The 25,183-nt window shown below is 40.1% G+C and overlaps 1 protein-coding gene across 4 annotated transcripts in view; it reads right to left on the reverse strand.

The window, feature by feature from the left end:
• Window positions 1-5,364: 5,364 nt before the first annotated feature.
• TPD52L1 (TPD52 like 1) overlaps window positions 5,365-25,183 on the reverse strand; it is a 103,131-nt gene continuing 83,312 nt past the window's right edge. For 2 of the 4 annotated variants that reach the window (XM_004587218.3, XM_058678680.1), the window contains exons 4-7: window positions 18,308-18,409; window positions 13,335-13,373; window positions 10,572-10,632; window positions 5,365-5,501 (exon numbers count right to left, since the gene is read on the reverse strand). In XM_004587218.3, the coding sequence (XP_004587275.2) occupies window positions 5,373-5,501; window positions 10,572-10,632; window positions 13,335-13,373; window positions 18,308-18,409 (331 nt within the window). In that variant the 3' untranslated portion in view covers window positions 5,365-5,372. The remainder of the gene's footprint in view (window positions 5,502-10,571; window positions 10,633-13,334; window positions 13,374-18,307; window positions 18,410-25,183) is intronic. The other 2 variants (XM_058678723.1, XM_058678784.1) reach the window with 2 other exon arrangements.

Raw genomic sequence — 25,183 nt, forward strand, 5'->3', positions numbered from 1 at the left:
GTGACACCAGATAAAGTTCAATATTTATAATACGAAGATTTTTTGGGGGCCCTAGCGTTATATTTTAAATGTTTGCATGCCATCACTTGCCTAAGCAGCCAACACTGTTGGTAGAGGCATTATCTGGAAACCTCTGCAGAGCCAGATTTTATCTGGTCATGTCATAGTTATCTCTGCTTTTTATTTACCTGCCAAATGGGGTTCATAGTCCCATACTGTCCCACCTGAGCAATACTTAGAAAAATGTAATAGTGTGAAAACTCTTAATAAAATAACAGAATGTGGGCCTGGCACCGTGCCTAGCGGCTAAAGTTCTCATCCTGAAAGTGCCAGGATCCCATATGGGCGCCGGTTCTAATCCCGGCGGCTCCACTTCCCATCCAGCTCCCTGCTTGTGGCCTGGGAAAGCAGTAGAGGATGGCCTAACACTTTGGGACCCTACACCCATGTGGGAGACCTGGAGGAGGTTCCTGGCTCCTGGCTTCGGATCATCGCAGCACTGGGTGTTGTGGTCACTTGGGGAAGTGAATCATTGGATGGAAGATCTTCCTCTCTGTCTCTCCTCCTCTATGTATATCTGACTTTCCATTAAAAATAAATAAATCTTAAATAATAAAAAAAAAAAAGTGTGTTGTAGCACAACTGTTTAAGCCTGAGACTCCAGTTTCCTCTGTCAGAGTGCCCGGATCAAATTCTGTCTCCATTTCCTGTCCAAATTATTGCTAATGTGTATCCTCAGAGGCAGCCATGATGCGTCAAGTTTTTGGATCTTTGCTTCCCACATGAGAGATCTGGAAGAAGTTTCTGGCTGCTGGATTTTGCCTAGGCTACCACTGGCTGTTGCAGCCTTTTGGGGGAAATGAACCAATGGATGGAAGTGTGTGTGTGTGTGTGAGAGAGAGAGAGAGGGAAAAAGACTATGCCTTTCAAGCAAAAATAGAATTTTTTTTTTAAGATTTATTATTATTGGAAAGCCGGATATACAGAGAGGAGGAGAGACAGATCTTCCATCCAATGATTCACTTCCCCAAGTGAGCTGCAACGGCCGGTGCTGCGCCGATCCGAAACCAGGAACCTGGAACCTCTTCCAGGTCTCCCATGCGGGTGCAGGGTCCCAAAGCTTTGGGCCGTCCTCGACTGCTTTCCCAGGCCACAAGCAGGGAGCTGGATGGGAAGTGGAGCTGCCGGGATTAGAACCGGCGCCCATATGGGATCCCGGCGTGTTCAAGGCGAAGACTTTAGCCGCTAGGCCATGCTGCCGGGCCCGGCAAAAATAGAATTTTTAAAAAGAGCAAAATGAAGATGAATAAATGATGCCCATTGAAACCACTAGCAATACCTTTACATATTTTGACGCTGTTGTTTAACGGTAGTCTCCCTAGTAGATACATGTTACTTGCCTAGAATGATATGTCTGAGTAACATGTCCTATAATTTTTGAAGCATAGTAAATAATTCTTGGATTGAGTGCAACAGAAATGAATTCTGTTACTGTTTTATCCTTGAAGACTGGCATTCTACCCATGTTACATAAGTCACAATGCCCTTGTATTTGAAAATGCTGTTCAATGTGAAGCCTGTGAAAGATGTTATTTTGGGTTGAAAGTCAGTAAAATTATAGATGAATACTTTAACCATTTTCAGTGATTACCAAAAATAACCATTTGCCAGATCTGTTGGCTTGAAATTGTATTTGAATTCCAGGTTTGAAAAAAGGCTGTTTCATGTTATTAAACACCTGTTATTGTTACTGCCATCTCCTTTGAACAGAGCCGCTCCCACTCCAGTTTGATCCTAAGTAAGAGGAGGAGAGTGGGGCAGAAATTCACTGGACCAGGCATCACCTCAAAGAGAAGCTATTCTGCTTTCAAGCTGACAGATGATTTAGGACAACGAACAGTGACAGCGAGTTGCTTTGGTACCCAGATTTGGGTCTCTCTGTTGGTTACTTTGGATAGCATGGCACTAAAATGTGGCACATCTGTAATAAAATAGACATTTTGTTTTCTGTCATTAAAGATCATTATCTTTAATGTAAGTAATTTATATTATTTAACATAGTAGTTTATCCTAAGATGCAGATTGTTTGCTGGTATCATCTACCAATCTTAGGGGTTGTGAGTGGTAAGATAAAGTTGCGTTGTAAATTTAACAATACCTTCTATATAGCAGTGGTTGTATTAAAATAGTGGTCAGTTCCAAAATATGAACTCTTATAAGTCACATTGGGGTTTTTGATGATTGAAATATGGTTTTTGGTTAAAATATTTTTCATGTACAAAGGGGTTAACTTGAAGTAATTTTTTTAAGGGTTTATTTTTATTGCAAAGTCAGATATATAGAGAGAGGAGGAGAGACAGAGAGAAATATCTTCCATCCAATGATTCACTCCCCAAGTGATCACAATGGCCAATGCTGTGCTGATCTGAAACCAGGATCCAGGAACTTCTTCCAGGTCTCCTACACGGGTGTAGGGTCCCAAGGTTTTGGGTCATCCTTGACTGCTTTCCCAGGCCATAAGCAGGGAGCTGGATGGGAAGCAGAGCTGCCGGCGCCCATATGGGATCCCAGCGTGTTCCAGGCGAGGACTTTAGCCACTAGTCATGGTGCCAGGCAAAGTAATATTGATTGATAAATAAAAGATTAAGTCTACTGAGTGCAGCTTTTTTTTAGTAGTTGTGAAACACTTAATAAAACTACTGCATGTGAACTGAAACTGACCCCAGATAGACCTGACTGAGAAATCAGGCAGTCTTCCAAGTCAGGAGGAGCTTGCACAAGTCAAGTCTATGACAGGCAGGCAGCTCTGGAGTGATGAGGGAGACAGCTTGGGCTCAGGGTGAGCTCGGGCTCAGGTGCTTTACTAGTGAGTCACTTATCTGTCAACAAGTGGTAGGCTAAGACTGCTCACCCACCGAGCACTGATTTGATGATTCTAATTTGTAGGAATTGACATATTCATGTTTTTGAAAGTTGTATGTGTGTGTATGTGTGTGTGTGTGTGAGCGAGAAAGAGATTCTTCTATTTATTGGAAAGGCAGAGAGACAGAGGGAGATCATCCATCTCCTGGATCACTTCCCAGATGGCTGCAATGGTCTGAAGCCAGGAGGCAGGAGCTTCCTACTCATCTCCCATGGGGTTCAGGGACCCATGTACTTGGCTTGTCCTCTACTGATTCCCAGGCACATAAGCAGGGAACTAATCAGAAGTGGAACAACTAAGGCTCAAACTGGAGCCAAGGTTTTAAGATAAACTTATTTGAAAGGAAGAGTGCCAGAGAGATTGTCCATTTGCTGGGTCACTCCCAAAATGGCTGTAAAAAGTGGCACTGGGCTAGTCAGAAGCCATGGACCAGGATCTCCATGCAGGAGTTGCAGAACCATTAAGTTACTCAGGTACTTGAGCGGTCATCTGTTGCTTCCCAGGCGTGTTCGTAGAGAACTGGATCAGAAGAGGAGTAACCGGGACTTGAACTGGCACTCTGATACAAAATGTAGCTACCTCAAGCGGCCTCTTAACCCATTCTGCCACATTGCTGGCTCCTTGCCCACTGTATCATATGGAAAAATTTTAAAAGGCCGTTAGCATAATGACCATCATAAGTGGTCAACATGAATAACACCAGGTATTTAGATGAATAGAGATGTGAAAATGCATTTTCATCAGATTAAATTAAAATTTTAGTGAGTTACTGAGCAGCCAAAATGGATTAGATGATGTGAGACAGTAGCAACATTTGGTTTCCCGTGTTACAACTGTTTTCAGATTGTAAGGCTGGGACCATTATGTGCAGAAACTGGCTAGCTAATGAAGATACTGAGCTACAATACTGTAACTCTAATATAATGCAGTGCTGAATACAGTTTTAAGAACAATTGCCGAGAGTTCATACCAATTGTACTCCCAGGCACAGAGAGACTGTGTACTGGCATGCTGCAATGGGTGAGCCAGCACAGCCGGTGAGCCAGTTGGACAGGGCTGGCCTCCTGCCCAAGAGGCAGGCCAGGACTTCAACCAACAGGCTGGAAGGACAGACTGGGGAGAATGCCAGCCCTCCTTCTCAAAGAGCTTCTTTGTCTGCATGTGTCCACCCTGATTCAAGTCCTTAGCCCTCTTCCCTCTAAGGGAATACAGACTAAGAGCCAGGCCTCTGAGTGGGACATGGTCCCGAACTTGCTTGTTGCTTGAATGCAGACTGGACAGATTGGCAGGCTCCATTCATTTGAACAGACATTTTTCAGATTAGCTTTATTTTACTATTTCATACAAGCTTAGTAAAAGTGCAAAAACCTAAAAATATGCTAAGAAATATGCATATTATGTGGGGCTTCTAGGTTGTAGTTCTGTTCACTTGTATATTTTTTAAATGTGCCTTATGGCTGTGTCACTGCTACCTAGTAATAGATGCCTGTTGCCATTCAGAAGAAAAACATTCCAGGAAGCTTATCTTGGATCAGGAAATGTTGGATCCATGCATAGTTTTTTTTTTTTAATCAGAGGCATTCTTCATGAACTTTCTGAAGGCCCCTCCATATAATGAGAAAGGCAAAAGTTACACAGAAGTCTGAAAATATTAATAAAGCCACTTGTTTTCATCCACACAGAGAACCTGCAAACTGGAAAGGGTGGCTGGATTCTGCTTGCTTTCATTCTAGCTATCCTTAATCTGAGTAACTGCACTTTATAGAGCCCACAGAGATTGTTGGATGTGGAGATTATCTAACCCCCTGGTAGTCATGGCTATTAGTATTTTCATATCCTTTCATGTTCACCATATTAATAGATTTTTCAATCAGCACCTATAGAACCCATAACCCTGAGCACATAAAGAAATGAAGAAATACCAATTCGCCATGAAAACCAATTATTTTAATCATTTAAATAAACACATAACAGATGTAGGGGGATGATAAACAGTAGATAGAATTTGCTGGGAGCCAATCTTTTGCTGGAGCAGTTGATGAGGCTGAACGGAGAGGGCTTGTCCCCTCACCCGTCTGGAACATACTCAAAGGAGGCCACTCCAAGCTCCCAGCCAACCTCTAGGAAGCGACATGTTTGCAGAATACACGTGGAATTACACAGACAAGCGTTAGGATCAATTGCGTGCCTGCATAATGTTGGGACATTTTAAAAGATGACAAACTATGAATGCTCAAGCATGGAGGTGGAGTGGTTCATCATCTATACACACACAAATGGAAATCATTTTATTAAATTGTCTACAGAGGCCATCTGAATAACAATGTGAAGACCCCAGCTTTTCTCCATGGGGTTTTGGTCTTTGCATCTGGATCTGCATGAACAGAGATGGGCTGGACAGTGGGGGCTCCTTGTGGATGTGGCTGCAGACTGATTAAGTGGGCTGCACTTAGCACTGTAGCTCCTCCTCTTCAGGCCGCAGCGAACCCCCCGCCAAGCTCTGGGCACTGGCATGGGCTGTGGAGCTGAGCACCTCCTCAAAATTGCCTCCGCTGTGGTTCATCCCGCCTACTTTCGTCTGAAATGGGCAGATACACAAACACTTGGTTAATTGCTTGTCATTTTTGTAACGTTAATAACAGATTGCCAATCTATTGATTACTATCAAATTCAGAAATACTTTGTTTCTTCAACACCAAGTAAAGGAGGTAGAGATGTTAGTTTCCTTTAGTTGAATACTAGAAAAAGATATATGATCTCAGGTTTAGAGCTAGAATTCCAACCTTCAACTCTGCTGTCTGGTCAATGCCCTCCTTAACTCTTCTATACGTAAGATTCTAATCCCTTCGAGAACATATTCAAATTTGTGGACTTGCAACATTCACCGCCCCACCCCCCACCAACATACAGCCAGAGAATTGACTTCATCAAAGTGGTATTAGGTTTTACAATTTTATAAATATGTTAAGTGCTCTATTTAGAATTTAACAGGGCAGCCCGGATTTCTGGCAAACATCTCATGAATGGCACTAGAGAACATGATCCCTGCTTTGAAAGCTGGGGATGGATCAAGTCCCAAGCACTGGGCATTTGCAGGCAGTTGCCCTCAGTCACATCCCTTACAGGGCAATATTAGAACAATTTTATCAAGTTCTCCTTGTGTTCTTGCCCTTGACAAAGGTTATAAATGCTGAGAAGTCAACTTGCAACTTAAAAATATGGTTCAAGAGTTATCAGTCTTCTAATAACTCAGTATTCTATGCGTTGGTTTCTTCACAGTTTGCAGTGATTTGTCTATTTTTTAAATTAAATATCTCTGAGTTTTTATTTGAAATAAAGAGTTACTGAGCAAAGAGGAAAGACAGATATGTAGAAACATTTCGTCTGCTGGTTCACTTCACAAATGACTGCAATTGCCAGTGATGTGCCAGGATGAAACTAGGAGCCAGGAGCTTCATCAGGGTTTCCCATGTGAGTGCAGGAGCCCAAGTAAACAGGGCCATCTTCAGCTGCTTTCCCATTATAACACAGAACTGGATCAGAAATGGAGGAACTGGAACTCACACATTTTTGGAGTGCTGACGTGGCAGGCTCTACCACAACACCCTAGTTAAATTTCCAGAAGTGTGGGTGTTTTTCCAAATTAATGCCTTAAACAGTAATGAAATGGTGTAGACAGAAGAAAAAAAAAGGGTAGGCATTTGGCCCATGGGATGCCAGTTGGGTGCCCCCATGCCCTACTGAAGACTGGGTTTTGGTGTCAGGTCTATTCTTAACTCTAGCTTTCAGTCAGTGTGAACCCCCAATGCAGCACTGATGGTCCAAGTAGTTGGGTTCCTGCAACCCACCTGGAAGCCCTTGATTCAGTCCCTAGTTTCTAATTTCAGGCTTGTCCAGCTCTGGCTGTTGTGTGCATATAAGGAAAGGTAACAATCACTTTTTTTTCCTTTGCTTCTCAGACCAGTTTAAAAATTTACATGTGGCTATGTATTCTGAAAATTTACCTAACAAAAGCCCTCCAGGGATCAGGTGCTGTAATGCAGTAGTTATGCTGAAGCCTGGGATGATAGCATCCCATATGAGAGTGCCTGACCAGAGTTCCAGTTGCTCTGTTTCCAATCTGGCTTCTTGCTGACACACTTGGGAAACAGTGAATGATGGCCCAAGTGCTTGTGGTCCTGCCTCCCATTTAGGAGTCCCCACTATGGTTCCTTGCCTATCCTGAGCTACTGTGGGCATTTGGTAAGCAAACCAGCGGATGGAAGTTCTCTCTCTTTCTTTCATATAGATAAGTGTATTTTTTCCTTGCAGAAGGTTTCAAAATGTTTCATGCATGTCTCACAATGCTTTTGGTAGCTTCCCTTAGCCACGTGCAGTAAGGAAAAACACTGCAGAAAGGGAAGACAGGAAATAGATATGAAAGATATCAAATAGATAACATTGAAACTACCAAACTGATGTCTGCTGCAAAATGATCACTCACTGGCATGTGAACAACACCAGGAGAACATTCTGCTGCCTGACTCATACTTCTGGAAACTTAACTAGGGAAGTCCCATCATTATAAAATGAAAAACACTTTTTTTTTCCAATTGTCACTAAAATTGTGCTCTCTGCCACTTAAATTTAATTATTAAATTGATTTCTTTTCTTTGCTTGGGATCAGAAGACTTTTACTTTAAGGGCCAAAGAGCAAACATTTTAGGCTGGGGAGCTACCTAGTCTACGTCACATGTACTCAAATCCGCTGCCATGGCTTGGGGCATGATGTAAGTGAATAAACATGGCTGAGCTTCCATTGTTAAACCTTATGTGTAAGTTAATAAATCATACTACCATGTGACTCAATTATTTTATGTCACAAACACTTTGGATTTTTTCAACCACTAAATCATATACAACCATTTTTAGCTTATGATCATTCAAGAGCAGGTGCCCCACTTGGTGTGGCCCACAGGTTTGTCAACCTCTAACACAACACACTGATTCCTACACTGTGTTCCCTAAATGCTGGAAAGAGGCGGAGTGTGGGGGAGATGCTTTCAACTATGATTATTCAAAGAAATGCTTATTTCTTTGATCAAAGACATAAACAAAATGGTTTTAATGTAATTCACTCTATTAATAGTTCCATTTTTGTGCTTTTAAAAAATTTCCATTCACATTTCTCTTTGGCTTCTGTTTCAGAGAAATCACAGGCAATTTTGAATAAGACGAATTACAAATGTTTCAATTACAAATGTTTCCTTTCAGGCTTTGTCTCATTATTTTTTCCCGATTCTTCCTCTTTTTTTTTTAAATTTTATTTTTTAGATCCTAACATAAACAAAGAAGGAAGGAACTTTGAAAGAAATCAACCTGTCAAAGAAGGGATAAAGGAGTTCTTAACTGTGGATTTTAAAAATTAAAATGTATTTGAAAGAGAGGGATAGGGTGCAAGAGAGAGAACTACCAACTGCTGGTTCAGTATCCAAATGCCCACAATGTCTGGAACTGTGCAGAAGCCAAGAGTGAGGCACTCAATCCAGGTCTCCCACATGGATAGCAAGAACCTAATTACTTGGGCATCACAGTTGCCCTTCCAAGGTCTACATTAAGAGAAACTAGAGTCAGGAGAGGGGCTAGGCATTGGATCCAGGAACTCTACAGTGGCATGCAGACATCCTAACCAGGTATCTTAAATGGCACCTTAACCTATAGTCCAAACTCTCATCCCAATCATGACTTCACCTGCTTAAGACATGTGCGATAAACTTCTTCTGGGCCCTTTCTTTCATAATGGCTTCTCATTCAAGAGTTTCTCACTCTGTTACCAAAATTATACTTGTTCTTTGCATAAAATTTCATTTCAATTATCAGGTTGTATTTCCCCTTCTCTCATAATAAAAGAGCTGACTGATAGGACATAAAGGGATATAGATCATAACATATCTTGCCTTTTTAAAAAGTTTATATCAACATAGAATGCATTCATCAGAATGCAGGTGAATTAAAAGTATGGTCTGCTTCTATATAATTACCCATGGTTCACTGGAACATAGTTGACTACAACCAGTGCAGCTTCATGACCATTGAATCTACCCCTGTTTGTTTGTTTGTTTGTTTGTTTTAGATAAAACAAAGGATGCACATTTACTTACAGGTGATACCAGCTGAAGTGACACAAAATAATCCATTGTAAGGATATTGGCAGGAGACATTCTATAGGACTACAGTACATTGGAAAGTTCTTCATGGAAAATCAAACCACAGGATTGGGTATAAAAGAATGGCAACTGATTTGGCACGAACGCAACATGGTACATGGAAGACATGTGAGCAGATGGCAAGAGTGGGCCTCCCTTCCCAGTAGAACATTAATTCACACAGAAAACAAACATATCCATTAGCCTCTGTCAATGACATTATAACAACCAAGCCTACAGTAAGACCACACAGAAATGCAATGAGGAGACCTGTCAGGGATTCCACTCATGATTTATGATTCAACCCCTCAGAGAAACCAACCTCAGGATCCATAACCAAAGAATGATACAGAAATCTGGGGGAAAACAAATAAAAGCAACCTTTGCAGAAAATGAGGGGTATTAAGAATTGTTAAGTAGTGAGAGTAATTACAAAGTTTGTGGAAGAGAGAATTCAAAAATAAATAAGTTTATTTTGGATCAAAAAAAATGAAATCATGCATTATTTCCTGATGTGAATTTTTCATGAATTTCTTGAAAATTGCATTCATGGATTTCAAACTGTGTTGCATGAAAATAAACTTATTTTTCAGTTCCAGTTTTGATGAACTTCTTAAAGTTCCTTTATATCTTTTACCTTATTTAGTCTTGAGGAAAAAAAGGAAATGAGAAAAATGTCACTCCTGAGGAAGGGTAAAGAAGAGTTAGCAAAAAGTGTGGTTATCAGCTATGCAGATAACACCAGGTCAGGCAAAGAGAAATTAGATACTGGTCATGAGATAGGGGATTTGTGCAATGTGAGTCTGGTTAAACCCATAAATAATCATAGGAGCACAGAATCCACTTTCAGGAGATCTTGATGAGGATAGAATCCTGTGGGCTAAGTTAGTTATGTGTGTCTAAAGGAAGAACTAGATTCTATGGGTGATCAACTCAGAGTGCAAGTCAAATACTTAAACCACGAGTTTACCAGTTTCCTAAACGCAAATTAAAATAGGTTGTTCTTTATTCTTTTACTTCTTCAAATCTTCTTCTTCTAAAAACAACCTAAAACGTACAACCTCTCCTATGTCAGAACTCATGTAGCAAGCAACAGAATCCATCTTTTTTGGGTTGCCTATGGCTGAAAACCAAGTATTAAGAAACTGACTCCAGGGGATTTTGAGCATTTTGCTCTCATCCTAGAGAAATGTCAGCCATTTGGCATCTCTCTCTCTCTCTCTCTCTCTCTCTCTCTCTCCCCTTTTGGTTTACACAACAACCCTAGGGGCACAGTAACACTATTCAATTTTGTTTCCCTTATAGATTTATAAGTGTGAGAAATGGCCAGAGTTAATAGCCGGCTGCCCTCTTGGCTGTACTGAATGCTGGCAGTCCTGCCTTGTCTTGTGAACCACTGTCAACAAAGGCCACACTATCCTGATTCAGTGGACCCAATCACACACAATTCACTTCATCTGTACCTTAAGGCTTGTGACAGTTGTCTCAACCCTCTCCTCAAATGATTTGAAAGTAGGAGAATTCCTAAAATAACAAGAGAAAAGAGGTCAGCTCCAAAGACCCAGCTGTCTTAGCAACCATGAAGTTGGTATTCTACTCTTGACTCTAAACATTACCTCTGCACCACGGCTGTCACTTTCCCACCTACACCCTCTGTCTGCTAAAACACATTTCACTTCTGCTAGAGTAGGTTCAGAAACCATAGCCTGATGTGGAATGTTTCTAAGCAAAACAATCTGATACTCAACTGAAGAACAAATAATATAGCAGTTGGTAATGATACAACTATTACAGTTGTATCATTTCATAGTGCACTGTAAATTATTTCCAATGAGTCAGTGGAGCACAATCTGTCACTTACTGTGTACGTGTTTCTGTCACAATATTCTGCTTTCTGACTCAGTTTCTGTCTAAAGAAAACCATGTTGAATTTTCTTACTTGGAACTTAAAAGTGGATTGATCCAGCAAATGTAAGATAAGACAAAAACACTGCAAAGAAAAAGAAAAGGCTGAAAAATATTTTTCTTTTCCATACCTTAAAAAAGTATTCCTTTTGACAACTTGCAGGACATAGTATTTCTGAAAATTAATGCCTTTACTATGTAAGTTGAAAAATACTCATTATGTATCTAATGGCTGATTACACTGCTGTTACAATCACATTTTATTTTTCCTTTTAAAGAAGATAAACTATCTGTGTGCTTACCAGAGAGAACCTTCAGAGTCTACTGGCATTTTGTTTGTAGCTCATTTATTGTGTTAATGTGTGTGCTATCTTTCCGGTTTGAGCAGACAGTCCATGTGGTGCCTTTAGGTTCTCTGTACCAGATGTGATCATTTGATATTACAATTTTATGCCATCATTGCCATGACAACTACTTAAAAGTGTATGTGAAATCTTGTATCCCAATCTCAGCAATAATGATTGCCATCATTTTCAGTGCAAATAATTCCAACTAACTGTTACTCTATTTGGTAAGCTGCTAGCTTTGTCTTGAGTACAGCAAAAGTAAATTAAGAGAAATGGCCTAGAGAAATTTCATATGGGAGAATGACTAGAAAATACAGATTTCACTGAATGATGTGCTATAAAGCACAGGAGAGAATTGTCTCCTTAAACTTTGCTGCTGCTGCTGGTCATAAATGTATCTGGGGCATTCCAGCTGCATGGGCTAACAATGCTGAGTTCAGCTGACCTAAGCAGTGGCATTAAACCTTGTCTATGACTCAAAATTTGAGTCAAACATGAGTCAAATTCCTGCTCATGAGAAAGCCTCAACCATCAGTGTCCAAGTCCATAGTGGGCAAAATTATGCCTAATGGTTCCTAGGTATGTACGTTACTAAAAATCTTTTTTTTTTTTCAAAGTTAATTTCAACTGGTTCATGGAGATTTCCATTTGGCTCACAAATTACAGAGTGAATTCTTGGGTGACCGGAATTCATTTGTAAATCTTTGGATGCAGGCTTACAATGTGGCAAGCAAGGGAGCTCATAGCCTTGAATGGCATTGTTTAATTTGGGTGTTTTTAAACTACGGGGAGCCATCCAAAGATAAACGAAGCAGTCTTGTCTCCATGCTCCCTATTTACCACCAAATACAGAAAAATAAACACTGTGGCTACATTTCTAAGTCAACCAATTAACCACATAACCCCAGCATGGAAGAGACTATTTGACAGAATAGAACAGACCCTCCTCTAATTACATTATCCTGGATTGTGTGTTGAAGAAGGGAGAAAAATTACTTAATTAGATTCAATAATATCATCTACAACAACAAGCTTAGCACAACAAATGACCCCAGAAAAGCCATGGTTCCCCAAACTCTAAGGTACCTAATGTAGTCCAACCAGCACATGCACTGTAAAGATGCAGAAGAGACACTTATATTATTACATCCAACTTAGGGGAGAGGGGAGGCCCAAGGCTTGATCTCCCTCCTCTGCCACTGGAAGCCAAGGCAGTTCGAGGAAGCCAGAAGCTCCTGGATAGAGCAATAAGTGTAATTCTACTTTCCTGTCTTAGATGAAATGAAACTGAGAGCACGGAGGCAACTTTCCTAAACCTCCAAGCTAACCTTGAGCACAGCTGGGCTGCAACCTGCCTCTTCACATTCATTCTTTCAGACTCTATTAAAACCAGTTTGATCTGACCGTTATCACCATGACATGTAAACTTAAAGCTGGGAATGTTTTCTCACTAATTTCTTCCAGCCAGTGATCTTAATGATGTTACACTGTTCTACAGACATGTCACCTTAATCTAAATCTTCCATAAACATCCTCATGATGTGCTTTCTAAAACTAGAGGTTGCATAGTCTCCTATTCTCCCACTAAAACTTTATCCCATGCTTACCTTTAATTCTGCTGAGATTAGAAATGTATTCCCACCTTTGCGAGTGTGCTTGGAATGTTCCAAGCCTTGTGCTAAGGGTTTTATGAGAGAGTTTTATTTCTTGCAATTTTCAGATGAAAGGATGAAGATAGAAATAAGTGAAGTCTTTTGTCTCAGTTAACATAGGAAAGACTGGGTCTAATCAAAAAGCTAAGTCTATTACATTAAACTCCAACAGAAACCTCAGCTGTCCTCCTGAAGACCATCAGCAATTAAGAATGAGACAGAAAGTGGCAATTTTCTTTTGCACAGAGTGTGAGGGGGCAAACAAATATAAATCCAATCACATTCTGCATTAACATTATGTAAGATAGTTTATACACATTACCTCATGGCAGGCATACTTATGGAATGGCGAATGGAGTACCTTCAGAGCAAAGATAGTTTAAGGGAAAAAAAAAAGATAGCATAATTAATGACCAATTCCCTGTTCATAGTTCCGCAGCAGCTTTCCAAATATCTGAAATATTCCCTGCCCGCCCAACCAAGATATTTGTTGTCCTTGGGTCTTAGGGGCCATGGTGAGCTTCCCAAGGTAGATGAATTGACGGTCCATGACTGCATAATCATTTCTTTCCTGTAGGCTCCCTTTGCCAGGCAAGCTGAGAAGGTTTGTTGTCCCCCAGATCAGCATGGCAATCCATGTGGATTCTCTCCAGACCCAACCTGGCTCCCTTCTGCTGCCCAGGAACACAGTACAGAGAGCAGAGCAGAAACCTGGCAGTCAAGCAGGCAGGTAGAGGCTAATCATTGCACTGTGGAGAACTGTCTGGAGGAATGCACAGTTAGCAAGAAACACTCGAATAAGCCATGCTAGCGAGCATCACTCACACAGTAGCAGGCACGAGCAGACACTCCTACTCTCCCTCCTGTTAATTGTCATGAACACCTGGCACAAATATAAAAATTCCTGGGAATTTTAAGACAGTCAGCATTCTCTTCCTGTTAATCCTATAATAGCTGGCTCATCTTTCCTCTGTTTGCTCGTCTGTCATTTTCAAGTAAGTTTTACTCAACAGTCAGGCTGGACAGAGGAAGGAAAATGCAGCCCACTTTCCTAGGCTAGCTCTCCTATTCCCTTCTTAAGGTGGTCTTTATTCTCCTCTTCCCCAAGAATCTGACATATCAGGCATTAAATCTGTCACCCTTCCCCAACAGTATCCACTAAGGTCACTACTAGGGTTTTACCAGCCCTGTTACTGGGTCATTCTAGCACTTTATTAAAATGCAAGAAGAAAAAGACAAATTTAAGGCATACCTGTATTCTTACTCAAGCACTCTATGCAGAAAATATAGTCAAAAATAGTTTCTTGGAAGTTACATTAAAAAAAATCTCTCAAAGAAATTCAGTAGTGTTACTAACTTGTTCACCCTTTAAATATTAGGAAACAATCTCAAAAAAGTTTTTAGCAAGTTTGTATCAAAAAAAAAAATAAAATAAAAAAGGCTTTTTCAGAGGCCAGGGACTGACAGTTGTGCTCTTCTTAGATACTTTTCCAGTAACCTTTATTCCTCTCAGCCTCAAAATACACAGAAAGTTATGGATGAAACATCAGTACAAGTAAGTTATAAGAAATTCCTAGAAACAAAATAATCTAGAAAGAAGTGATGCAGAAAAAGAGATTCTAAGAAACTGCTCAGTGAGAGAAACTGGTGTGATTCAGAGATGAGGCAATAAATCCAGACATACTGGATGACCTGTAGTCTGTATTTGCCTGGTCAGGAACACTTTCTGGAAAACAATCCAGGCTGTTGCGTATGGCACAGTGCTTGAGAAGGCAGGAAGCAACCAACCTGGAAGCTGGCTGAGCACCCCAGCCCCACTCCCACCCCCCACTGCGCTTACCCAATGGAGTGAGATCTGCAGTCAGGCAGCACAAGAGAGAAGAGCAGGGCCATAGTTAAAAGATAAGGTGCCAAGAAACAATCAGACTGTCCCCATCTCCTCTTTCAAGAGTCTCCAAAACAGGATTAGGGACCTCTATCCATCACTTGTTCTTGACTATACAGTCATACCGTCAGCTCTGTGTATCCATGTATTTCACCATTGGAGGATTGGAAATATGTGAGGACAGGGACACTGCTTCTGTACTGAAAAATGTAGACCTGTTGTCTTTAGACCCTAAACAACAGATGTAGTGACTATTTACACAGTACTTATATTGTACTGGAATTTAAAAAAAAATCTAGACATGATTCAAATTATATGGGAAGACATCCTCAGGTTACATGCAAGCACTATTGCATCCATGGATTTTGGAATGTGTTGGGGTCCTGGAATCGATCCCCCAAGGATATAAGGGACTGCCATAGTGTCTTTTCCATGTGTCTAATAGATTATTTTACCCACTTTTTTGACTTCAAAGTTATTCCCATGGCTGCACAGCAATGGCCGGATGCTAATGAAATTAAATTAAATGCCTCCTTCAAACATTCCATCCTACGATGTCACAGTTTGGACAAATATACTGAGAAGTTCCAAGAAGAAGCCAGTATTATCATAAAAACAATTCCAATTTTTGAGTTGCTTTCCAAAGAGTGATCTCATTTTAATTTCACAGGAAACATTTTGATTAGATAAGTAGTAAAGTTACTCTACAGTTGGACAAACAGATTTCAAGGTAGGGGGAGTGGTGGATCCCATGACTGGGTCAAGGTGACAGCACTTGATGATAATGAGACTCTTACTTGGCTCTAGAAATACAACATGCTTTTACAAAACACATAAAGCCTAACATGCTGCTTCATTCCATTTCAAAAGGACAAAATTGTAAGCTTTCAAAGTCTCTGAATATTTGGAATTATTTTAAAGAAAAACTGAAAGATAATATTTTTCTTTAAACACTGAACTTGTTGTGGCAATCTTTTTGAACAAACTCATAAATTTGTTCCCAGAATGCATAAAAGAATTTTTTAGTGCCGCTAGTAAGACTATAGTATAATGAGATACTTTTAACTGAAGTGGAAATTGAAGCAAAATGTCTGTGATTAAAATTTTGACATTTCTCCGCTATCATTATATACTTGTCACACTCATTTTAAAAACACTCAACTATTGTTCTCATTTGAAAATCTTTATTAAATTAAGCTTAATTAACTTTAAAATGATTCTTATGTGTATTAGTTGCATAATTCAAAACTAATACCTATTTGCAAAACTTGTTTTCATGGAGAGTTATCATTATCCAATTTATGGTTTAAAATAAATATAAAAATAGAAAATGTTACACAAAAATATAACCATGAGATTTTCAAACTATAAAGTATTTCAGCACTGTGTCTGAAGCTGTAATAACATGAACTATATTTTTAAGCATTTTTAGCCAGTTTATGATGAGCAATAATTAACAAAATGTTTAGAACTCATCTTTATTTGGAAACAGGCTATTCACTGTGCTAAAATAGCTACATAGAAACAGGAAGAAAAGCAATTTTGACACTATACCTAGTTAGTATGGGAACATGAATATGTCACCATTTGCACAGTGCAGCACAGTCTTCATTTTTTACTATTCAAAAAATAACAAGGAGAAGCCTTCAGAAATACAATCCTGCTAATGATATCCTTGTTATTTCCATCATGCAGGATCACCTTGTAACACAGACCACTGTGTAATAAGGATAAAAACGCATTTACTGGGTATACACTATAAGCAAGACTTTTCTTTCTTCTGTTTTTAAAATAGCTTGGTGATATTACTCCTTTCCCCCTTTCAATATAAGAATACTCAGGTACAGGTGAGTTAAGAGACATTGGTAATCTGGCTATCTGCAACTTAATCACTCCACAGTTTGTTCCAAAAGTTAGCGCTTAGGGTCTACTCAAACCCTACTGAAGTGCATTCTTGGAAGATGCATTTTGATAACTTTCAGGCAGCGTGATGCTCAGGTGCCAATGTTCAAGTGAAAAGATTTCAGGTGTATAGAGAAAAACATCTTCTAAACATGGCAAATGTTTTCTTGGGTATAACTGGGGATAAGATCTTTCACATTTTAAAGGATGGTTGCCTTAGATAAATGTTTTAATCATACTGAATTGACTTCAAATTATATTTGTAGTAACCTTAGAAGTAATCATCTAGAAGATTTTTTCTGTTTATTATACGCTGCTTCTGGAGAATTTGCATTCCTGTCTGATGATGTGTTATTAGCAAAAACAAAGACAAAACAATGGGCTCAGATCTTCTTCTGTGAACTCTAGTCTCATGAATGCATAGTTGATAACCTGGTGGGTGTTGACAAAATCCAGCAACTTCTGAAGGCACAAAGATATAAAAATTTGCCTTTTGGTAACAAAGTTGCAAGATAATAAAGTAAGAGTTTAAGAATCCAATGAAATAAATATAATGTGTGTGTGTATATATACATATATATATAAATTTTTTAAAAGACACTTAAAATGTATGAACTTCATCATTTTAAGTTGAAAATGATTCAGAAGTAATTCTCAGTATATCAAATTCTTAATGAACTATGATATTTAAGCAGTAAGATCTGAGAGTGATAATTCTTTAACTTCCTTGTACATTATATATATTATATGGGATCCCATATGGGCGCCGGTTCTAGTCCTGGCAGCTCCACTTCCCATATATATAAACAAAACGAAAATGATCCATTCTATACTTTTTTCTAATATGTCCAGTGAAGGAGACCTGGTTTTCAATGGAAAATCTACCCTGATGAGTAACCTAGTTTGATAAAGTAGTGAAATACAGAAAATAATTAAGATACGCATGGATACTTGTTTAGAAATTTTGCTATAACTATGTACTTTTTGGCAGTAGCCATTATAAATGAAGGTGTGATAAATATTTAGTAATATTTCCACAATAATTTGTTAAGGTGAAGAAAGAAGCTCACCAGAAGTATACACCATATGGCATCTTTTTGGAATTAAAGCATAAATATAACTTGTATTTAAGTATTACACACAGAAAAAATATACCAGATGGATATATTAAAAATTTTACCACAGCGTATTCCTCTGAACACACACTTGAATTTGTCCTTTAAATTAGAATGCGTAATAAGCGGCATGAACTGTGTTGTCTTGAAATCACTCTCTCTTCCATTTCCCATGCTTCCTAGGTCAAGTCCCAGAGAAAAAGATACAATGGAGACCAGGCCCCTAAGCTGACCTTCAAAGCAGAGACGTCCCAATATAAAAATTAATCTGAGTCATCCATCAGTAGCAGCCAAGTAACATTTTTATGCGTTAATTTTTTTTTTTTTAATGTCAAGAACAGCCCATAGAAAATGCTCTCTTAACCCAGTTCCCAAGGCTCTGTCCCATGGTACCTCATGTCTCCAAATTTCTTGCTGATGGCTGTCCCCACGTTGCTGAAAGCTGCCGTGGCCTTCTGCCCTGCCTGACTCAGGGTCTCATGTGTCTTCTTGTAGCTAGAAGCAGAACAGAGTCACAGTAAGCATCACAGTTTCTGTGTAGTGATCTTCTATAAGACATCCATCTTTGTTCTCTCTGCTTACAGCAGAAATCCCAGTTCCTTAAGAAAGAAGGGAATTTACAGAAGGCATTGCTTTCATTCAGGGTTTCAAGGAGATGGGATAATGCTGTTCTTTAGCGAGAAGTCACACCACTGATCTGAATCCAGGTGGAAATCCCATGTACAGTGTGCAGGTCTGTTCAGAGGGTAGGGACTGAAGGGACTAAAGGAAGTATATACTGTTATAGAAAACAGGCTTGTCAGTGAAAGCTCCAGCCACCCATGGAGCACAGAAATTTAAAAATGTGGGCTGTGAAGGGAAATAACCTGTGCTGTCAATGTGGGTAGAATTGACTAGAAAAGGCAAAATATTACTAGTTATGTAACTTACTTGTAATATTTATAGCCAGGAATAATACGAGGACATAATATGAATATGGTGACTTTTTAAAAATAGTTGTTAAAGACATATTTTTTTAATGTAATGTACCCGGAAGACTCAGAGAAACAGGGAGCCAGTGGAGAGGGAGAATTTCCAGTTACTGGTTTATTGTTCAAACTTTCCAAGTATTTGAGCCATCCCAGAATGCACTAAGGAAGCTGCAGGGGAAGTCAAGTGCCAGGACTTAAACAGGTACTCAAGAAAGGGAGAGTGATATCCCAAGCAAAGTCTTAACCCACTGAGTTCACAACATTTACCCCAAAAATGATTTTGGGAATATGATGTGAGATTCATTTCACAATTCTGTGCTCCCCCAGACTTAACTACTTGAGGGTAGGGAAGCCATTTAACTTTATGTCTCCAGTACCTGGCAAGGGCATTCAGGACAAACAGAGAGAACTGGAAAAATGAATGGATGACATCAGAAAGAACACTCCTCTGTGATTCTGTACAACAGGAACAAAGAGTGATAGACTAGAGTCAGTACAGATAACTAGGCAGGAACCTATAAACATCAAATAATAACAAGATATAAAAAATTTCCTGAGGTTTTGAACATGATGACCCAAAGAACAGTGGCACTACCAAGAGGGCTGAGGAACTTCTAAGAGTTAACGAAGTGGGATACAAAAGGTACATACCTTGTGAGAATAAAAGGAAGTCACCAGAATTGTTTCTATAGGCTTAAACAATATCAACTCACTTTACAATGAGAGGAGGTTGCATGTGGGGAAGTTAATTTCACAAAGAAAATAATCAGGGCCCCATGAGAACAGACCAGTGGGTTCAGAGTACTTGAAAGCTCCACAGAGGGCCCAGCGGCGTGCCCTAGTGGCTAAAGTCCTCGCCTGGAACGCGCTGGGATCCCATATGGGCGCCGGTTCTAGTCCTGGCAGCTCCACTTCCCATCCAGCTTCCTGCTTGTGGCCTGGGAAAGCAGTTGAGACGGCCCAAAGCCTTGGGACCCTACACCCGTGTGGGAGACCCGGAAGAATTTCCTGCTTCCCGGCTTCGGATTGGCGCAGCACCGAGTGTTTTGGTCACTTGGGGAATGAATCATTGGATGAAAGATCTGTCTCTCCTCCTCTCTGCGTATCTGACTTTGTAATAAAAAATAAATAAATCTTAAAAAAAAAAAAAGCTCCACAGAGCACCACTTGCAACCTACTTGTATCCTGATGCTGCAAGCTGATTGAATTTGATCCTAAAAGAGAGTTAATGATGCCTCTCCAATCCAAAAACCAGGAGCCCAAATCTTGTAAAACCATTCACCTGCCCATCCACTGATAACCTCTGAATAAGTTGATATATTTGTATTTCATCTGTTTATAATGCCGTGGAATTTGACTCAGTTTGACTCATAGTTATTGCTGCTTATAGTCAAAATCATTTTTCAATTGTAACATACATAACCATGTTCAACACCACCAATCTTCTGATTGACCAGACAATCTTGTAGTTCAATGAAATTTAAATGGAAGTAGTATTTAGCATTATAGATTGCTAACATCTCTTATCTTAAACTAAATGTCAGTTATACTGTTAACTTACCTACTTCATAAAGAAAAACAATAGTAAGTCTTCCTTGAGCAGAAGTAAAAATATTAACATGTTCATTTGTCACTTGTGCATCAGACAAGTTTGGAGTATTGCTTGAGAAGTCTGAGTTCCAGGGCAAGCATTCAACCTGGTAGGTAAGGCACCCATGTTCCATACTGGAGCGTCCAAATTCAAGTTCTGGCTCTGCTTCTAATCCCAGCTTTCTGCTTATGGATGCTCTGGGAAGCACTGGATGATGACTCAGGTCCTGGGTGGCTGCCAGTCACGTGGGAACCCGGAATTGAATTCATTGAATTCCTGCCTCCAGCTCCAGCTTTAGCTGATCCCAACCCTGACTACAGGCATTTTGTGGTTGAACCAGCAGATGGGAGCTCTCTGTCTCTGCTACTCAAATAAATATATTAAAAACAAAATAATCTGTGCTCTGTGACATTTTTTGTGTTCTCTCAATATTTTTTGCATATCTCTTTGAGAACAGCTCACTAATTATACTTTTTGAATGTGTCTCTGGTATGTGCCTGAACCTCATGAAGGTAGAAGCTGCGTTTTCTTTATTCTCACTGTATGCTTGCGTAAAGCAGAGGAGCATCCAAAGGAAGCAATTACAACTCCCATCCAGCTTGGTTCCCAGACTTCTGATGAAGAGCAGTCAGGCAGTCCCAGGGTGAAGTCTGTGCTCCCCAAAGCCATTGCAGCCAGTCTGAACTCCCCCATCAGGCTCACATTTCACATGGTGAAGAGCCTTTCTTTGACAAAGGTGGGCATGACGATAATAATAAGTAACTTTGCTTGATGATGATAACAGGTGACTTTTACTGAATGCTTCACATGCATTAACTTATTTAGGTCTATGTATCAGCGCCCCATTTGAGGAAAAAAGATTCAGTTTGGCTGCAGTAGAAAGCACTTCTTGGTTAGGACAGGTTAGCTTACTAACAGGAGACCTTTAGTGATAAGGAGTAGGGCATTCTATAACCAAAGAAAAAGTACTCTGGACAAGTGTTTGGCATACTCACATCCCACATCAGAATGCCTCAATTTGAAACCCAGTTACCAATACACACCGCAGTATGCAGTAGGGAATGGATGGGGTAGGGGGCTTCTACCACTCATGGTAGACCTGGACTGAGTTCCAGGCTTTCAGCTTCTGCCTGGCCCTGCACCAGCTGTTTGGGGGCATATGAGGAGTGATCTAGTGGGTGGGAACTACCTGTCTCTGTCTGTTTCTGTCTTTGCTTTTCAAATGAATATAACACATAAACAACAATCTTTGAAAAAATTATTCAGTTCATTTTTTTATGAAAATTCCTTGTCACATTTTACTAACTTCAAAGTCATTGTCAATAAACAAGCAAAAGGAGAATGATGTCATCTTCTAAGCTATTATATTGCATTTTTGCATTTTTCTTTGCACAACTTTAAGAAAAAAAACTCAACTGTGTTTTTGTAAGAAGAGGTATCATAGCATGAGTATCTTTTCTATTATGGGATTTAAAATAAGAACATGCCTCTATTAGTTGCACAAGTGATTTCATCAAACAGGCCAAAAACATTCAGATTTATTCTCATGGAAAGACTCTCCAAACATGTTATCAAAACATAACTTATCACCAAATCTAGAAAACTGATCTTTGTGCTTAGCGTAAAAGGGCAGTCTACAGGGAGGAAGACTAGGCAACTGTGTGTGAGATTGGGTGTGTTCACATTTTCAGATGAGTTCTTTATGCTTTAGCAACACTTACAAACTGAACAGATCTCTGATGGACTCCCAGAAAAAAGAAATACTCATTAGTCCCAACCATAACAGCCTGAAGTCTTAGAAGTGTACAATCAAAAAGAAAAAGAAATCATACACTAAACTTCAGTTTCAAGCACTGTGCACTTTTTAAGAGCAGAAATTATAGAGGATGAAGGTATTAAGCTTCTCTAAAACTCGGAATAGTTTAAATTCCTTCCCACAACCTTTTGCCTTCTATAGACCCACTGTTTGGTCTATGGCATCAGTCAGAGGGGTTTATTACTGGGGAGATTCCACTGGTTGTCAAAGCAGAATATTTATTAAATAAGTGAAGCATGTCAGTTCAAGCAACTCACCACACAGCTGCATTTCAATCACCGCTTCTGTCTACAGGAGATTGAAGTCCTCCTTATTCTTTACCCTAAAGCCATTTTCTACCGCTGCAAACCCAGTCTCTCACCCCACCCCCAGAAAGTACACTGGAGTCTAAAGGCAAAAGGAAACAAAGAAAGGAGGCGCATTTTCACCTATTCTTAGATTCGTTCAAACTCAAGTATGTGAAAATCCATGACAAGAACTCCAGCAACAACAAGCTCTGGCCATAGATGGTTCCAAGACCTGCTCCCACAGTCCTGAAATCTTCTATAAAGGATGTAATTTGAGGCTTCTGGTAATTATTCCTACTTATTGGATTCTATTCCAGTCTGAATCCTGCTGCAGACAAAAATATGCCAAGAGCTTCCATTAACATACCATAGATTTTCTTTTCATTATAAATCAAACTAAATAGGTCATGATTGCTTAATCAGTATGCAAAGCATTGCCTCTGGGAATCACACACATCCTCTGACAGCTGAAATTCTATTTAGTGCTTTGAAATCTAATTCTGCCCACCCTACCCTGACCACAGTTCATAAAGATCTCATATCAAAGTTCTCATCAGATGAGGTGTAGATCTGGTCCTGAATGAGTATGCTAAACACTAACAGCAGGGATTTACTTAATGCAGGAAAAAAACAGATTTTGTTATTATTCCTAAGATATGATTAAAACCTCCCCTTTCTCCCTGTATCCAAGAAAAAAAGAGTTTGAAAAAAAGAAGCTCTCAAAATGGCATGCTTGACAAACAACACCTCCTACTTATAAAGGGGATGGAGAGGCTAGTGTTGTGGCAAAACCAATAAAGCCACACTTCTGTTAGGGCATCCTATATGGGCACCAATACATGTCTGGCTGCTCCACTTCCTATCAGCTCCTTGTTAATAGCAATGGGAAAACAGCAGAAGATGTCTCAAGTCTCAGTCCCCTGCTACCCAAGTGGGAAACCCAGAAGAAGCTCCTGGCTCTTGGCTTTCATCAGTCTTGGCTCTGGCTATTGTGGCCTCTTCCAGCAGATGGAAGATTTCTTTCTCTCCTGAACTCTAACTTTTAATAAATACATATTTTTCACAAAAAAAGGAAATTAATTTCATTCTGGAAACTTATTGTGCTCATGATCACCTGTATTTGTTTCATTAAGACCTACAGCTTTCTTTTCTTTTTTTTTCCCCGTCATCTATTTTAGCTTTAATTTTATGCTAAAATTCCATAGACTCTGAGATTTCCCCTACCCTCTTCCGAAACTCCTTCCCCAACTGATTTCCGCCATGTTATTACAATGGTATAGTACTTCATAAGCAGTCGTAAGTCGATCACTCCTTACTTAAGTGTATCCTCACATTGCAGCTACAGACAATAGCAGACAGTCCACCATCCTGTTGTCAAGATATATCCAACAGTTTTATTTGGAGTCTATCTTTGATTTGGAAGTAGAGATGTGTACTGCATCGTATCTTCACATGTAGAAATGAGTCTCTATTACACAGTTAGTATACATTTCCTTAAATGAAAAGCCATAAAACAAAATCAGCAACAGGAATAAGGTTTAAAAACTTTACAACACCATGAAGTTAAATAACATACTACTGAATAACCAATGTGTAGATGAAAAAATGAAAAAGAAAACAAAAAACATTCTTGGAGAAAATGTTGCTACTGTGTGATCCATGAGTCTGTGGGGAATTTAATAAGAGAAAAGAATTTATTTTGAGGAATAAAAATAAAAACACTGCAGGGAGCTCTTTTGCCCGAACCCCACAGCCCAACACTGCCCAAAGTCTTCCTGCTGCAAGATGCATAGCAGCAGGGCACAGCCAGGGTCTTAATCCAGTTCCCAAGTTTCCCTCATGGTGTACTGACCCTGAGGGAAGAGATCACTCGGGCCTGGGGAAAGACGAGGACTCGGTCACTGCCTGTCAGCAGTGATTTTGGCCTGAGGCCCCAGCATATGGTCTGGCCTGGTTGGGGCACTCCCCCACAACCGCCACAGTGCAGGGAGCTGCTTTTGCCCCAACCCCTTACAGAATGCCAAGGTGAAGTGAGCCATAGCAGATGTGGCCCCAGCACCCACACAGCACACGTGAACACCAAGGGAGGGAGAGGGCAAAGCCGGCAGGGAGAATGTGGGCTCCCCTGCTTGACAATCACTGGACAATCACTTCCACTGGAGAGTGTGAGTTGGGATGAGGCAGAACAGACCAGGCAGGGCTACAACACCTGTGGGCCTCATGTGAGCTAGATCAGGGAAAAGCCAGGTTGGACTGACTGTTTGTTCCAACTGGTGCAAGCAAAAAGTAGAGTGGGTAAGGGTGGGTTGGGCTTTGCCACAGCATCAGATGGCAGAGGCTGGCACTGGGGGATAAATCTGTCAAGTTAAACTGCAGAACCACCTAGAGAGTCCATGATGTGGGAGTGGTCTAGTAGGGAGATAGTGGGCACCTCCCTCTTGGGTTACCACTCCCACTGGAGAGCATGAAAACCAGGACAGAGGCAGGGGTGGTTAGACAGAAAGGCATCTGCCAGTATGTGTGTGGGCTGGATAGTAGGGTTGATTGGGTTGAACTAGGTTTCAATGTCCACTGACATGTACGAGAGCTAAATGGGACATGGGA

This window comes from Ochotona princeps, chromosome 1 (genome assembly GCF_030435755.1).
Source record: "Ochotona princeps isolate mOchPri1 chromosome 1, mOchPri1.hap1, whole genome shotgun sequence".
Classification (NCBI taxonomy): domain Eukaryota; kingdom Metazoa; phylum Chordata; class Mammalia; order Lagomorpha; family Ochotonidae; genus Ochotona; species Ochotona princeps.